Raw genomic sequence first — 18,104 nt, forward strand, 5'->3', positions numbered from 1 at the left:
TTTTCTATTTTGTGTCAAAATCTGTGCACAGAGGTAAAAGAATATTGTCTAAAATGACTTTTTGCCTGGAGACACCCTTTAAGCAGTACACCTGGCTACAGGTGTCCCTCCTCTGCAACGCTGGATGACATTTGTGGAGACAGAAGTGTTTGGTCTGCAGTCTCAGCCTCTTTCTCTTACACTCACACTCTCTCTCTCTCACACACACACACACACACCACCCAGATGGTGGAGAAGCCACTCGGTCGAAGCTCTTATCTTTGAAAATTGCTCAAGTCTGCACGTCGAAAATACCTGCTGCTGCTGTCACAGACACGTAACTGTGTGTGTGTGTGTGTCAGTGTGTGTGCGGGAGTAAGTGGGCGAGTTATAGACATCGAAAGGAAAAGAGTGTATGACTGTGCATGGCTGTCACAGTGGGGAGTATGTCAGCTAGTGTGTGTACACTTGTGAGAATTAAGTTTGTGCAAGGTGCTGGGATATGTGTGTATGTGTGTGTGTGTTTGTGTATATACCAGATCAGTGACAAGCGAACTGTGACAGGCTCTAATAGCTCTTGAACACATCTGTCTGAACACGCTGTTGCTCCTTGTGTGTGTGTGTTTTCTCCGTCCGTTTTATCTCCGGCTCTGTTATCACTTCGAGTCTTCTTCTTCTTCTCCTTCATTCCCAGTTCAGCACTCCTCTCCTCCACCGCCGAGGCCACCGGAGCGAGGCAGATAGAGGAGGAAGTTGAGCTGAGAAATGGCATCGATGGAACGCTCCCAGTCAGTGGTGAAACTCTGAGCAAAGAGAAGATGGCCATGTTACCGTGTGACAGCGGGTTTGAGGACGTCGCTAACATCACACGTATCACATGCAGCATTTTTCCATCTTTAATCGAGAGCTTTATTATGCAAAATCGCACCGTCCCTGAGACACGGGACACAAACTCCAGCCTCTGGTGTCACGGTCACATGCTCAGTACATCTTATGCTCCATCACTGACTATCATGGTCATGTTTTATATTCTAGATCCCAGAAAGTCCTGCTGGCTCTCAGTGCTGTGACAGCAGCAGAGGATATTAATAAAACTCAACATTAAACGTCAATTCTGAGGACAACAGACAGAGCTCTAGTGGCTCCTCTCATGGGGACTGATTAGTGCGACTGGACTTGTTTCAATTGTTCTATAATCCATGTCCCAGCCTGCAGTGGGAGGTGGGGGGACGGGCGGTGGCTGGACTTTTAGGTTGCTGCATCACCTTGGAGCTGCTTCATAACAGCACGAAACAGAATCCAAACGCAGCATCAAATTTTCATTTGACGAGAAGAAGCGCTGGCTCCTCACTCGGATGTGAGAAAAGACTGATTTCTGCTGATGCTTCGCTCATCGGACACTGAGGCAGTATAGGTGTTTTCGCTGTCATGGTCTCCGGTTTTAATTCCAGGCTGAAAATGTGAAACGGCAGAGAGTGAAAACACTTCATTAGCTGCTCTGAATGAAGAACTTCATGTTGCACTGCTGTGCAGCTCTCAGGTGTTACCCAGCACTTGATTATTAACCAGAACACGGGATTTCCCACTTCTTACTAGAAATAAGTTCTGACTAGTTTCTAAAACCTCAGGTCGTAAATTCAGAAACATGGCCCCCGGGACGTTACCTCCTCAGCACCGAATGTCAGACAGACGAAGAGAGAAGCTGATGAAAAACAGGGGAACATCTCGCAGCTAAAGAACCAGATTTTTTTTTCTCAGTAGTTTCTCAGACCAAACCAGAACTAAAAGGAGGAGGAAAATTGGACTCACTACTCCAACTGAATGCTAATGTTGCTCGAGGACAGCTGGATGTGTAAATGTGTAACTGTTACAGCAATTTTGTTTTGATGTTCTTCTGACACTGAGAAGCTAGAAATGAATTAATGCACATATTTTCAAGTCTTTATGCTAAGCTAGGCTAACCACATCCTCTCAGCACCCAAAGCACAGATGTGAGGATGATACTGATGATATTTAACTCTCAGAAAGAAAGAGAGCAACGTGAATTTCTCAGCATTTTGAAGTATTCAATATGATAAAGTGGTTTATTTCAGTACAGTACATATTGTACCATGCACAACACAACTTTTAAAGATGTAAGAACATTGAGGTGCGATCAGTATTTTATGTTGGATTATTATTTGGATTAAAATTTGCCACTGTTGTAATGAATGTGACACACACTAAAACTGAGGTGTATGGGGAAGTTACAATTAGTATGTTTAAAACAAAAAATGATCTGTAATCTGTAAAAACTGCATTTAACCCCTCCATTTTTTTTTCAGTCTCTAGCATTTTCAGCTGTGATCGTCCTTCATGTCCACCGACACACATCGTATCTATCACAGACCCATTCTCCTCCATATTCTCCCATGTGCACATGTCAGTCTGGTCCGGCAGCCGCACATCATTTGTAATTATGCAAAACAGTCCTTTCTCGTCGCATGGAGGAAAGCAATTTTTCTATGCAAATGGTTAAATTCCCCGTGAGGGCCGCCATTGGACGCGTGCTTATAAAGGTGCTAATGATGAGTGACGGCGAGAGATATTGGGGTCACTGCACGTGCCACACCGATGAAAATGATCAACTAAATACCAGAAGTGTTCTCACAACGGGTGAACCAGGCAGAGGAGATGGGACCAAGTGGCGCGCTGAGAGTCACAGCCGTGGCCATTAGTAATCCAATTGGATGAGGCAGTAATGAGAAAAGATCCGAGGGGTGATTTAAATTAAAGAATTTATTTTTTTCATTTTAATAATTTCCTTCAAGTCTCTTTGAGGGACTTGTTGAAGTGATGATCGTTCAGATCCTGCAAAGTGCCGGAGAAATACACCTGAACTTTGCACAGTCTTAATTTGGTTGTAAATATCACTGAAAATTGGGGCTAAAACGATTTAAACTGCCCTCGTTCACCTTCAATCTGAAAGGTTCACACCAGTGAAACCAGTGAAACAATCCCGGGGACGGGCTGGGAAAAAGGAGAACGAATTGAAAACGATTAAGTAATAATTGTTCTCCTCCAGACTGAGCCCAACATCGCTCACAAAGAATTCCCTGCTTAAATTGTATGGTGTTGCTGCTGCTTTTAATCAGGCTGGGTTTGATTTTCTATTTCAAGTATTTTACAATTTGTAAAGGCAAAGACACAAAACGTGTTAGTTCAGCTATTCTGTTCAAAAGGTGAGGATTACATTTACAAAAATGGTCTGCTGAAATAAAGGCCCAAGCTGTGCAGGTAGAGTAAAATCTTAACTCGTTTAAAATGTCCAAACCCTTCGAATGTGCAGACGGATGTACCGAGTCTATGTGACCTTTAGAAAGTTCCTCAACCCCGAGAGCTCAGTGTCAGGAGCCTGTTAGTGCTGGAAGCTCCCAGGTGGGGGATTTTACAGCTGTGTTTTTATGACTGAGTTTTATTTTATGTGTGCTCAGTAAACCCTCAGATAAATAATCAGTTATAACTCTGACTGTGTAATGAAAGGAGATGTGTGTCTCTGTGTGAGTGTGTTTGCCAGTCATAGTGATACACTGGCATTTCAGGTGATGTTTCTCGCCATCCACAGCATCTTTTATTGATCACTGAACAGTCACAGAACATCCACCTGCACGCACACGCTCCTCACTGACTGATGTACGAACAGGGACCAAATATCCGAACCGCCGCGGTGAAACTGCAGACGTCTCATTTCGGAACAAAACTCCTGCATCCATCTGTGAACTGCAATAAACCTGCTCTGATTTCTTCACGTCGCAAGAATAACAATGGCCCATTAGCAGGACGGCAATGAAACAGCGAACAGCTACTCTGCGGTTTTACAAATAACAGCAGGTGATTCTGAACTGCACACAGACATGACTGCTGCCTTTCAGTGAACCTCATTAGCTACCAGGAGAATGACTAACAATATTTTACTTGCAGCCGTGCGGGGACTGTTTGCCACGATGGCATTATAACTGCATGCTCGGGCATCTTTTTTAGATGTAAAATAAAGTAGACTACTATGAGTCTCAGTGCATATTACTGCGGGGTAAAAAAAAAAGTCGAGGCAATTATGTTTTTTTTCCTGCTTCACTTGTATTTAAAGTTCCCACAGTCATTTATTTGCTGAATGAGTTTCATGACCTCTCAGGCCCTTAAAAACCTGTTAAAATCCCCATTGTACAATTTCAAATATGCCTGCGTGTCAAAGAGAAAATAAACATTCATCTCCTCACTCCTGAAAACTTAATTTTTTTGCAAATGCAAGTCTCTCTGTGTGATTGTTCTGCTTCAACAGCGGTGGCAAACGACATGATGATAACTAAAAGTAATGACTATTTACAACTCGTCTTCTTCAGGGCCGCCCAAACCTTCTCGCAATAAGGTCTGAAATATAACAAGAGTGTTTTTTTGGGGGACCTGAAAACAAGATTAAGTCATTAATTACAGCAGAAATATATCACATACAACCATATTGTAGAAATTCTTTCCCCTTTTAATAAGATTTCCACAGGCGTTTCTTTTCTTGTGTGCACTGCAAAGTGAAGTCATGAGTTGTGTACAGCAGTTTGCAGAACAGGTGGAACAGGTCTGTAGCCACAGTCCCGTCTGTGGTTCAGTATTATTATTAGTAATATTAATTAACTTATTTTAAATGTTTCATATACAGAGTAGTAGATGGTGCCATCTGGGTGAGAATACAACATTTACAGGTTGGAAATCTCCTCATATGACTCATCAGTGAAGAAAACAGTGTCCTGCTAAATCAGTTTCCCTGCTTCCTACTCTGTAAGTCAGTGAACAGTGCCTGCCTGCCTGCAACACAAGCTCACATACCGCGAGGGTTTTCTCAACAATCAATACCAATCTGCTATTTCACCTGAATAAGGATCCTATAAAAGCTATTCATCCACTGTTTCATCTAAGAAGATGCCGGTTGAATAATAATATCAATCTGGTGTCATGTCTATGTGCAAAGATAAGACATTTCATTATGGCCAAAGACGAACAAGCTGTTTACCAATATTGACAAGTTTTTCTGGAGCTGAGTGGGTATGGTGCCGCGTGGAAATTAGATATGTATTTCTCAGGAGCCGAACAAGAGCTAAAAAAAAAAAAAAAAAATGAGGGTCAATATTGGACTGTGGTCAGAAACCATGACACCAAACCGAGACATTCGAGAGATCCCTGCAAACAACTTTAAAGTATGAAGTTGTGGATGACAAGCTCGAGGAAAACAGTAGGCGTTCTCAGAAAACTTTTTAACAATGAGTGAAAGATAACAAAAAAAAAAAGAATTTAGGTAAGTTGAACATCAAGCTGAAAACAGTCCACTGCAGGACGGCACCTGGAATTGCGTCCAACTTAACGACGGTTGTTCAGTGCTCTATAAAACAGATGTTTAACCGCCCACCCACATGGGTAAATCACTGTGTATAATTACGTCCTAAGCATAAATTTTATGTACAACAGTGGAAAAAAAGACAAAATTCACAAGTCAGGAGGGCACTACAATGCTGCATCGACAATGAGACTTTATTCACAATTTGTTTACACCAATAGAACAAAATATCTTCTATTGTTTTTTTGTTTGTTTTGTTTTGGTTTATGTACAGTGTTAATGCAACAGACCAGCCATCTATTGATACTTGATGGAGTGTGTGAAAGACAGAACAGCACTGGGGAAATTGACCTATTGATCAACCTCACTGCAAAAAATAAATAAATAAATAAATAAATAAAAAGCCCATTATAACAAGCTTAGTTTTGACTCACATTAAAAATGGCCAGTAGGATGTTATCTTTTCCGTCGCTGTAACACAGCTTCCCTTATTTCCACATTTTTTTTTATAACATACATGACAGCATCTTTAAACAGGCAGAGAAAATAATTCTCCATTCTACATCAGACAAGCTCTGATAAGGAGCATTTCTTGCAGCATGTTTCAGTTTTGTGATGAAAAATGGAGTCGATTCCAACAACATGACACCAGCTTGCTGCAGTGTTACATCATATTGATACTGCACCACCTTTCAACTCGCTTTAACCGTGATCTGCACAGTTTAGAGATGATAATCCTTGGCTTTTGCACTTTTAAGGTCCTCTGAGCTTCTCGTGCAATAGATAGTTTGAAATAAAGTGAATAGATAAACCGTAAAACGTTTGCTTGAAGAGTTTTGCTAATATCGTTTTGAGGCCACAGAAAAATACAGCATTCTCATTTGCTGAATGAACAGCCATGCACTAGTAGCGTAGTGTATGCAAGTCATATCATTGGTGATATGAATAAGACCGGACAAACAAATCTAGAATTTGATGGATAAAATCTTTAAAACTGTTCATTTACTGTCAGCTGATCGAAAGCAGTGAAAGAACGTTGATTTTACACAAACTACGAGCCGGTTTCCCAGAGTCATCTTTAGATAACGGATGTATTCAGCCCATGCACGGTAGCAGTTTTTCTGTTGAACTGACGCAGAAAAAAAAAACCTTCAGAGTTCACCGACAGGTTATCAGCACTGTTCACTATCCAGGATCCTTATTTATACGTATATCAGCCGACTGAGGCCTTTAATGGTGTTTTTCCATTTAAATACAAAGCAAGAAAACCTCATTTACTTATTTATTTATCTATTTATCTATTTTTTTGTGGTAAAGAAGTTGTAAGTGAAGACTGATCTGAAAAGCTCTGGATTATTTTTGTAACAATAATTATTGTGATAGATTTTCTCTTTCGTACAGGAATGAATGGAAACCATTGGCTGCCTGGGATACAGGTAAAATTGTCCACAACATGAGCTTTTAATGCTGCCATCGCTCCGTTCATGTACAACAGAAACAAAAAAAAAAAAAAACCCCAGTTAGTTTCAAGATGCTTTTGGGAAAACCAGCTGAGTGTCACCACAAACTAGTTTTCAATGCAATACAGGTTCAGCTACCACACATCATGTACAAATCATCCATTAATGCTACATAGAAGAACTGCTATTCAGAAGCAAAACTATCCCCTTATATCATAGAAGCACTCGTCAGAAACACTTTATTTTATAATGGCCTCATTCCAGTATGCACTGGTTCATATTAAGATAGGGACATAGTTTAAAGTACGCACTATTACTGCAGTTGAAGTGATTTAGAGACTGTAATAAAGTTTTGGTCAGAGGATAACTTCCTGCTCCCAGATTATTAAGGAGCCCATGTTCGTCCGTGTTTATCACGGAGGCTTTTCTTTAAGTAGCAGCACAGCAAACCTTTAATCCACAGGTTAATCCGCTGGAAAAAGGCCATTTTAAAATGAAGCATTACACACTGGCCTCGTTTCCAGGAGGCTAGACACATTTACCGGTCCCATCTACTGTGTTTTTATTAAGGCAGACATTAGTGTTACTTCACTGACAAGCCACGATATTGGTTGTCCACGAGGGATAACAATTCATGTTGAAGAAACACAATATTGCTTCTACTAGGATGATAAAAATTACACATTAACAGAAATCATAAGTTATTTAACCTCATTTCCAGTATCTGTTTTTCTTAAAATAAGTGGGATATCACCAGTGTCTCACATTATAATGTTTCACCACTTACTTTTAGGAAAAATAAGCCTTCGCGGGAGATAAAAGTTACTCAGATTTTGTCTCATATCTACTAGTGACCAACACTGGGCGCTGATGGGTTACACTGTGACACTCTAGTGTGCTGCATGAAAACATATCAAAAAAAAAAAAAAAAAGCATGGCACTAAAAATCAGACACAAACACAATTCTGCGATGATCAACATCATCCACTCAAAACCGAGACCAATCAGAGGCGTCAGTTCAGTAAGTCGCTCAGCTGTGACAAACACCTCTACAGAATCAGACATCGACATAAACTGATTTATTTCATTTTTACTGGACTGATTTCGATCCCGACAAATAATCTCAGAGCCGAGTAGATCGTGACGATGACTGCCAAACCTCGCTCTACCCAACTGACGCCCGTTGGGTCAATGTTCATCTAGAAACGGAAACTAGAATAAATATACTCTCAACAGAACATAGAGAAACATCTTTATCAATCTATGAAAATGTGTTTAAAAGCAGTGAAATACCACTTTGGAAAAAACAGACTGCATGGATCAGTACAATAGAAGGAAGGTCTATCTATGTACAGGACTGATTCAACGCTTTCCTGGCACAATGTTTACTAAGATGGGAAGAGAGAAGGACATGAGAAGAAGTGAAAGGAGGTTTGAACAAAGAAGGAGACAAGAGGGAAAAAGGCAGAGATAAAATGAGGAAAGGAGAAGACAACAGGAAAGAACGAATGGACAAAGGGAGAGGAGGAGACGAAACGAAAGAGACAGTGACAGTCACAAGACAGTGATGAGATGGGACAAGAGGAGCCCGGGACATGAAGCGCTTAGTTAGAAGAGAGAGTATGACTGCAGGAACAAATGGAGGACAGAGGGTAAGAAAGGACAACGGGGGGACAGGATGAGACTAAAATAATAGAAGTATGAGAGGAGAGAGGAGGAGATGAGGAAAGGCAAACAAATGGAGGAGGAAACAAAAGGAAGCAATAACGGGGACCATCCTCCAGTCAGGTCAGAGAGAGGACAAGAAAAAGAAGAGGAGCAGAAGAGAGCTGGAGGACATCTGTCAGAAGGAGGCGCTCCTTCCTACTGTGGAAGAGCTTTCAGTATGGCGTTCACCTCCTCCGCCACAGCAGTCAGCGCAAACTCAAACTGATCCTGTAGGGAGACAAAGGAAGGGGAAAAAGACACAGGGAAAGTAAAGAGTACTGAAAGACACAAACCCTGGACAGCAGGGATGAGGGAAGATGACGAAGCTGAAGTTCCAGCAAAAACTGGGAAAACAACTTCTTAATTGTTGCCGTACTGAAAAAGCAAAGGGCCGAACACAAACTACTCACACAAAGTTAGTTACTGTCTAAAATATCATTGTATAGTGCAGCATTAAAAGGCGGCTGGAGTTCCCCAGCAGGATGTTTGCCCCGGGTTTTGACTCTCAGGATACAAACAGGCCGCTTTTATAATGTAACGGGTCGAACCTGTGGGGTTGTGTGCAACCTGAGATTAAGACTGGAGACATTAATTCTGACCTCGACCTCCTCTGCATGTTCTTCTAAAAAAAAAAAAATGATCGAATCTGTGTTTTTATTTAGAGTTGAGAATATGTGATTTAGTAAAGCTGCAAAAACAGCATTATCTATCATTTCTGTCATTTGCATTAAAAGGCCCCCCCGTGGAAAACTTGATATATTTAGAAGTCATATTTAGTCATTTACACATGCTTCACATTTAGTTCACTGTATCACTGCAGAAAGTGCAAGATCAGAGGAACAAACATCTTCCTTCACGAGAAACAGTGCTGAGGCTGCGACTCCAGACCACAGGGGGAATCAGTGTGTGTGTGTGTGTGTGTGTGTGTGTGTACGATCGCAGGCAGACCTCCATGACAGCTGTTTGCTCAGGATACATGCTTTAATAAAGCCCGGATCGATACTGGCAATGTTTTACACATATCCTGGCTTTTCTTTCTAATTATGCTCGGAGATTAGCTGGTAATTGAAGTTTCCAGACTGGCCTGGCGTCAACCTGCTAACCGTGTGATGAACAATGACTCTGGTTATTTTACATAAAGCTCTGACGTCTCTGAGGATGTACACACAAGTGATTTACAGTATGTGTCAGATTTGTGGAACACCATATCAACAAAGGACTTAGAATCTTTCAGTCTTTAAACTTAGCCAAAAATTTGTGTGTTTAACTTTTGTTATCTCTTGTTATTCTCTTGACATAATTAAGACAATATATTAGAAATTACAAAAAAAAAATTCAAATACATGGGTTTTCATGCAGTTCATAAAACTAAGAGGCTGCCATACCAGCTAACCCGAGACTTTCAGATAAAACACAGTGTTAATGGAGGTGTGATTGATCGTTAGAGAAAAGGCGCTTTGACATGAAGGTCATCACCAAATATCACATCCAAGAATGACAAGATCGCATTTGTGACTTTGTGGAGACTCAGACTAACTTTGGGCTGATTTAAATGGATGTGCTGCAGATTACACTGACGTAACGTGTCATTAATCTTTAGCTTTTCCTTCTGTTCAGTCCAGAGATGCTGGATCACACACTGCGTGGGCTTCAAGTGTTGTTACCACAAATATTTCAAGTTTATTTTTCTGTCTATACAATCCATTCATCCTGTAGCAGCGCCCTCTTGCTCTGTACTAAATAACATGTCAGCAGGATCTTTATAATGTAAATATCAGACTGTTAAAACACTGATGACAAACTGCAAAACTGTTGTTTTTGCGGTGTGTCATCCGCAGCCTCTCTGCCACAGATTGTATTTTTTCCGCTTGAACAAACAGGATTCAGGTGTGTTACCTTGGTCTGAACCATTCCGGGCCTCTGGTCCCGCAGGTGCTCCAGAGTCGCTGCAATATCAATCTCCTTGGCACCTGTCATGCACACATGCACACACACACATTCAAAAACGCACACAAATAAAACAACGTTGGACAGTGTTCAAAGAGCTATCAAGATAATCCAGCTAACATCTGTCAATCTGGTGTTTTATGCCGGCTACCTTTAGAGCAGCAAAAGGCGATTACATTCATCCTCTTTGCACAAACAAACAAACAAACAAACACACACACACACACACTCTACAAACAGCTAGGTGGTGGTGGTTTGTTGTCAGGATGAAAAAAAAAGATAAAGAGGGAAACGAAAGTGATGGAGAGGGAAGAAAATCACAGGCCCACACGTTTGTAGCTTTCTCTAAAAGAAACCGAGCTGATCTTAAAGCCCCTTGTCGGTCTTTGATGGCCGTCCTGTAGCTTTTGAGCTCATGGAGGTTGGCCACCAGAGCTCTATCAGCCCCTGCCAAGATCTGACATGCCTGTCTGTGTGCTGGTGTGGCCCCTGTCCGCGTGCCAGACTGGCACGATGCCTGACAGCTGACAACAGCGTGGCTGCCGGCAGTCGGCTGAATGACCTCTGGTCAAATACTGATGAGATTACAACTCATTCTGATATATTACAGTTAGTTTGTAATGCTTTTAGAGATGAACAGTGAGAGACACAGGTTATGAATTACCTTCGAAGATCTGTCCAAGTCTTAAGTCTTAATAGGGAAAGTTTTTACCAAACCTGAGACTTGTTGTCAATGTTTTTAAAGAGGCTATAATTTATGTTTTTATATGAAATGACAGTGTGTAAAGAATGTGAGGCTGCAGAGATGAACGTGCAGAGACTCATCCCCGAGTTTACACTCACTGACCCACAACTTTACTGTTTTGGGTCACGGCCACCACTCTCATGGAATCCTTAGTGATGAACGTAGTGGAGCATTTAGCAGCTGAAGAGCTAGATATTTCCCTTGGGAGTGGGTAGAGACCAAAAACAGAGCTAAAAGAGAGGGAATAATGGACTTATATTTAAGAGGTGGACAGAAACAGGACTCCATGTGTAAATAAGCAGCTGTTACAGCTACAGTTCAAACTGTAATGTTAAAATTACTTTTATCTCTTGTAGTCTGTTTCAGCTGGAGAATATTCTCAGTATTAATAGCTGCAAAAAATATATATTTTATAATGTTTTCTTATGTGGTTAAGTTTGGTGTGGAAGAGGAACATCAGCTGATGAACTGTTACTGGGTCTGTTTTACTTTATCTTTATTTTAAATATCAAAGTGTCTCAAAGATCAGATTTGGTTCAGGCTTCATAAGCAGAGTGAAAGGAAAGCAAACCCAGAGGTTCGATGTTCTAAATGCATTAACAAAAAGAGGTTCGATGTTCTAAATGCATGTTTGTAAAAAAAATTAAAGGTGTTTTAAAATGATGTTTTTGTCAACATAACTGTTTTATAGTGCGACTGATTTTTCTGTTAATGTTTAACTGTGGACGGCATTTCTGTTTTCTAAGTGCATACATTTTTATCCTTTTATAAACCTTTTTTCTCCTTTTGAGCTTAAATGGATCTTATGTCACCTTCTAATGTCATAGCAGCAGAACTAATGGCTGCAGGTCCTCAGCCATTAGCTGAAAAAAAAAAAAAAGAGCAGAAAGAGAAAAAAGGAAAACACAGAGGGATAGATGCTGAGGGGGAATGAAGACATCTAAAAGAAAAAGAGAGACGGTTGAAAAATGGGAGAGAAAAGAGACGAGAGAGAGAGAGGCAGGAGCAACAATTAAATTCACAAAGAACGAGAAAGAAAAAACATTTAATTTGTTGTCTTTCTACCCGTTTTCCTCTCCCTCCTCCTCTTCTATCCAAATACTGAGGAAACAAAAAGCGCAAGAATTCTCTTTACTTTTTTCTTGTTGTGACACATAATAACATTTCTTTTTCTTGCCTGCACGGAGAGGAAAATGAATGGTGGGAGAACTGCTCATTCACACCATTTTCTCTTTCTGTTTCACAGGTTTTGTGAGTTTTTTTTTCCTCTTTTTTTTTACAACACAATAGACTCCCTTCTAGCCAGAAAAGCTGACTACTAACGACTCACTGCTTTAGTTTTTCTTTTTCTTTTTTTGGGTGGGGGGGCTTAACAAGCTGAGGGCTATTGTGTAGATTCTGATAAACCTCAAAATGGACGGCATTGACAAAAAAAAAAATCGTCTCCTTGCAAAACTCTCTCTTAAAGGAGATGGCAGAAACCTGAAAAAACTGGAGGAATGGTATAAAAACCCGAGCCCCCGTTTTCAGCTTCCCTCCTCTGCAAGACCCTCACTTCAGGGTGGAGGTCGAGGAGTGGGAGTGTGGGGTGGGGGTATAAGAGGAGACGGAGGAGAGAAAGATAAAAAAGAAAGAAAGAAAGAAAGACAGGGCCCTTGAGGAGGCCACGAAAAACCCACGAAAAACCGAAGCTGAGGGCTGAGCTCACCAGCTGGACCTGGGAAAAAAAAAGCCAAAAGAAACAGAGGGATGCTGAAAAGCTCTCCGGCACTCGATGGGTTTCATTCAATTCTTAAGATGAAGAGAAGGGTGGCGGGTGGTGGAGGTGGTGCTGTTGGGGGGGGGGGGGGGGGTAACATTAGAGAGAGGAGGGAAACGGGGGAGCCTTTTGGAAAAGAAGTAGGGAAAAAAATCGTGAGAACCTCAGCAATACCTCCTCAACCCTGCAACACCGCCATAATTCTCGGACGAATTTACAATTCATTCCTTGCGAGAAAAAGAGTGGGAATCGAGAGAGCGAGGGGGAATGAGGAAGAGGGGAGGAGGGAGGGTGAGGCAAACAGGAGTGATTTTGTGTCTGAGAGGGAGGAAGGAGAGGAGGAGGAGGAGGAGAGTGTCTTTGATCAGGATGGAGGAAGCCTGGAAAAACCTGGGGGCCTCTGGCTTCTCAGGACAGACAAAAACCTCCAAAATAAGGGGGGATGGAGAGCTGAGAGCAGTGATGTGGTGGAGGGAGAACCAGCCTTTTTCTCTGAGGGGGAGAGATTTTATGAACCATGGATACTCACTGAGGTATAAATGGACATGATATAAAGTAAGACAACATAAATTGAGGCTCGTCTGGAAATGAAACACATTTAATTTACTGATGAAAGTAAATATTTAATTTCATCGTATTTAATTGATGGTCACTGGGTGGATGTCAGCCAAGCTGTTGATCAGTAGAACAAGTATTTTGTTGCTTCATCTACGTAGAAGTAGCTGCTTTACTCATCATTTACACTACTGAGCCATGAAAACAGTTTTAAAATGTCTTCTGCAACTCTGGAGGAGACAAATTTTACATTTTATTTTTGGTTTGAAAGACAGAGACGTTTGCGGAGGGTTGGAACTGCAGCTCAATGTAGTCCCCATTTTAGTAAAAGTAGATAAGTATTTTCAGAATAAGGTATCACCAATATTGATGGTGAGTTAAAAATGATTCATTTAAAAGATAAACACATGGCAGAAACAAATCTTTTTTTGTATAAATATCCCTTAAATGTGGATGAAGGAGTCTCTGCACACTGGCCAACTGAAGCTTAAAGCTTTGCCTAAACGGACATTCAAACTGAGGGAGAATGAAAAGATCTGGGGCACACGATTGTAGAAAGCTAATGCTTTGACATAGAGCATGTCTTCATCACCAACGCCTCTTGTAACTGTGATAAAGACATGCAGACCATACTCGTGCTCTCATCTTTTCAGATCCTCCCTTAAATATAGTTATTACAGAATTCTGATGTGTGAGATATGAGAAGGTCATTTCACAGATTCAGTTGTTTCGGCTTCAGAATTAAAAACTCAAGCTAAAGAATTACATTGAGAACTTTTCTTTTCCAGAGTGAATTTGAGATTTAGCTCCTATCCAGCCCCGCCCTTTCCTCCCTGGCCCCTGGGTGCTGAGGAGGGGCCCTGGGGCCCCTGATCACAGTGTGACAGCCTGGGAAAAGGCCCCTGATGCCCGACTGACCCTTTGATCTGGAATTAAAGACCCAGGAGCTCGTTCTGCTACAGCAGCAGCACCGCCATGGGACACCTCACACACATACTGACACACACACACAGACACACACACATATACACGCTTACAAAGAAACAAAAAGATATGCACACGCACACACACACATACACACATGTAAAATCTGTTGGTCCTGATGTGTTTGGACATCAGAGAGAAAACCAACTGTGGTAAAATGTTCATCAAAAATCAAACAGTTTTGAAAGATTTTAATTTATTTATAGATAAACACTTAATATAACCTGAGAGGTCAGTGCTTACTTCATGACTACATGTCCTACATAGTTTAAAAAAAAAAAAAAAGTCATGTGCATGGAGTCCCACATTCTATGAGGAGACTTTTAATTTGAAGACACAGTTCCCTATGTGGTGGCAGGAAAGGTTTTTGTGAAGGTGGAGAGATGTCAAAACTTATTTTTTAAGTGTGAGTACAAGCTCGAACTTAAAACAGATGTAATCATACAAACTAAAGATTTTAAATACTCTTATATTGCTGTATAATTTAGTATAATCAGACAGAACTTCCGGAAATGGCACTTGACAATGAACTGCCGAACCCCATGAAATAGTCAGCCCCTACATAATTACTACACCGTGTTTATTGTATCATACGCTAATTATAGTAATTGTCATGCACTCACAGTGAGCTTAAAATGCACTGGCTGTGAGTCCTGATGACACTTCACATAAAGTGCTCATGGTCCAAACAGTTTGTGGACTTTAAAAGCAGGAACATACTCCTACACAAAACTACTTTCTCTTTTCCTCTAAGTATTCCTCCTCATTTTCTTTCCTTCCTTTATTTCTCTTTTTCTCTTTGTTCCACTGAAGTGACATTTCGTTGGACCTTCTTTGGACTTTATGAAGTTTATTTATATTATGTCATTACAGAAACAACCTGTAGTATGCTGCCAAAGAGGCACAGTGTCCACTGACCTGATGAAACAAATATTAATTTGGAGTAATTAATTTATTTTTTTTCTGGCTCAGCGATTGAGTTGTTTTGTGTTGATGGAAAATGACATTATTCGTACTCATCACTATAATTATCTAATTAACTATCATTACTTTCAATACATTCTTCCAATTTTACATTTTACACACTGTTGAGTGTAGGGAGGTGGAGGGGGGACGTGTTGCCATGGTAATGCCTCTCCACTTAGGTAACAATGGAGGACAGAGGAGCGTGGGGTAAAAAAAAAAAAAAAAAAGACACCCACCTTTAGCCATCTTGTTGAGGACCATGTCGATCAGGATGTAGGTCCCACTTCTCCCTGCACCATCACTGCACCGGCGGACGAGAGACAAAGAGACAGAGTGGGGGTAGGACGGGGGGAGAGAGAGAGAGAGAGAGGAACATAGAGACGCATTAATTAAATGAAACCATTTGTCAGTGTCATATAATATCTGATTAAGTACTTTTCAGATTATTACTTATTAACTTATTACCAATTAGTTAATGTGTTTGATTCTAGTTTTACACTGCACAGCTTTCCTAATTTGCTCATTTAATTCTTTTCATGATTTTATACAAGAAAAGTATTTCATTTTTTAAAAATGAATTGTATTTGTTGCTAATGAACTGTGAGGGTCTTGTCTTTTTACGCTGCACATAAAAAATTCTTAGTCAAGTTCATTTTCATGAGTCCACATTTTAAAGAAGATGCAGCAAAGGAAAATTTCTGGAAAGTACAAAAAAACCAAAACTGGATTGCTGCGACTGATCAACCAGCCACTGTTTTCATGAAACCGCATTAAATCAAATTAAGCATTTAATTTGGTAAAAATGTGTACAGCCCATTGAGACTGGTCACAGATAATGTTTCAGAAAACTGAAAGGTCATTATCACGCATGGATCCCTGTGAGACCTTCACTCACTGTTTGGAGTGTCCGGGCAAAGACGGTGAACCTGCTCAGCTACTGTTTCATCACCAAACCAAACCCACACTTTTTGTTTTCCACCACATTGACTATTAAAAAGGTAACTCTGACAGCTGAGTATTTTTATCCAGACGAGGATGAATAAAGGTTTCCTCTGGAGTGAAGACGTAACCTGACTGCAGAGCTAAGCGGGTGAGCAGCAGTCAGAGAGATTTAATATGTTGAGCTTTATGAGTCTTGTTGCTATTTCAAAGGGATAAACAACCTCAAAGGTGAATAATCATGGAACAGAAAAGCAGAATCAGAATTTTTTTTTTAAAATAAGGAATTAAATAAGATGAAAATAAAAACCAGTTTAACAACAAGAGCAAGGCTACAATGTTTTTTCTTTTCTATTAAGACACAGATGTAAATGAATGTTCTTCTATTCTACAAAAAAAAAAAAAAAAAATCAAAAAGTGACAACACAAACCAAACACTGCACAAAAAATGGATTAGGCTCTGTAATGTATGTGGAGGGAATATTTTTGTATCCTAGATTTATTTCAAGTGTTGAAAATTGATGTCTTCACCCCTACCAGTCTATTTCATGGGCTAGTGTGTAATCCAACAAACTCAAGTGTGCTCTCTGTGTGTGTGTGTGTGTGTGTGTGTGTGTGTGTGTGTGTGTGTGTGTGTGTGTGTGTGTGTTCTGGCATGTGTCCATACTTCGTGAATATTTCATTTTCACTGGGGCCTTGGTTATTTTCTGGAAGCACACACACACACACACATACACAGCTGTATAATTCAACACACCCGATGGCAGTAATTGAGCAGTACCCCCCCCCCCCCCGTTTGTACATATGTATGTGTGTGTGTGTGCATGTGTGTGTATTCTACACAGATACTACTATCACTCAGATCTTACACTAAGTGTGTGTGTGTGTGTTTCATACAGGTTATTACGGCGCAATGAGATCTGTCGTATCGCTGCACCTCGTCAGGATCATTACAACACGATCAAAGATATGTGATGTGTGTGTATATGTGTGTGTGTGTGTGTGTGTGTGTGTGAGACAGAGAGAGAGACAGCAGAAGCCTGAAGGCTGTGAGTAAACATGTCAAGATGTCTGCTGCCTTCTCTCACTCTATTTAAAATGAGAGGCAGGGAAAGAGGGACAGAGAGAAGGAAGGAAAAAGCCGAGATAGAAAGAGACACAGAGGATGGAAACAAAAAAAAAATTGGACAGAAACAGAAATGGCAAAGACAGACAGACAGAAATCCGGTGTGAAAGACAGACAGAGAGACAGAGACGGTCTCTGAATGCTGTGCGATTATTGAATTTCTGCATCTGCACTCTTCTGTTCGCTCACTTCTCCTCCTGATTGCTTCACTCTGCTCTCTCTGTACATTAGGCTGATAAATGGCTGTGCACGCTCGGCTTTGACAGACTCGTTTGAAAGCGCCACAGGATGAACGTGAGAGTTTCTCGATCCTTTCATTAGTGTTTCCTTACACAGGATTGGCTGGTTGGGTTTAGGAATGAGCTGTGATTGGTCCAAATCAGAGGTTACAAGTGAGAATGTACTGTAGTTCTCCGCTCGAGGCCTCGCGCCTGACGTGAATTACTGAGGCAAGAAAAGCCACAAGGCGTGACAAGAAAACAAAACAAAGCTGCAAAGAGCTTAATGAGCATCTAAGCACAGCAGAGTCTTGGACACCTCTTTAAACAGTGGTCCAATACTTTCATCATTCATTT

At 40.8% G+C, this 18,104-nt stretch overlaps 1 protein-coding gene across 1 annotated transcript in view; it reads right to left on the reverse strand.

The window, feature by feature from the left end:
* Positions 1–7,742: 7,742 nt before the first annotated feature.
* The window catches only part of LOC121193081 (receptor-type tyrosine-protein phosphatase N2-like), a 158,119-nt gene continuing 147,757 nt past the window's right edge, over positions 7,743–18,104 (reverse strand). The window contains exons 21-23 of the mRNA XM_041055206.1: positions 15,701–15,765; positions 10,405–10,478; positions 7,743–8,736 (exon numbers count right to left, since the gene is read on the reverse strand). Of these exons, the coding sequence (XP_040911140.1) occupies positions 8,665–8,736; positions 10,405–10,478; positions 15,701–15,765 (211 nt within the window). The 3' untranslated portion in view covers positions 7,743–8,664. The remainder of the gene's footprint in view (positions 8,737–10,404; positions 10,479–15,700; positions 15,766–18,104) is intronic.

The sequence above is a fragment of the Toxotes jaculatrix genome, chromosome 14 (genome assembly GCF_017976425.1).
Source record: "Toxotes jaculatrix isolate fToxJac2 chromosome 14, fToxJac2.pri, whole genome shotgun sequence".
NCBI lineage: Eukaryota > Metazoa > Chordata > Actinopteri > Toxotidae > Toxotes > Toxotes jaculatrix.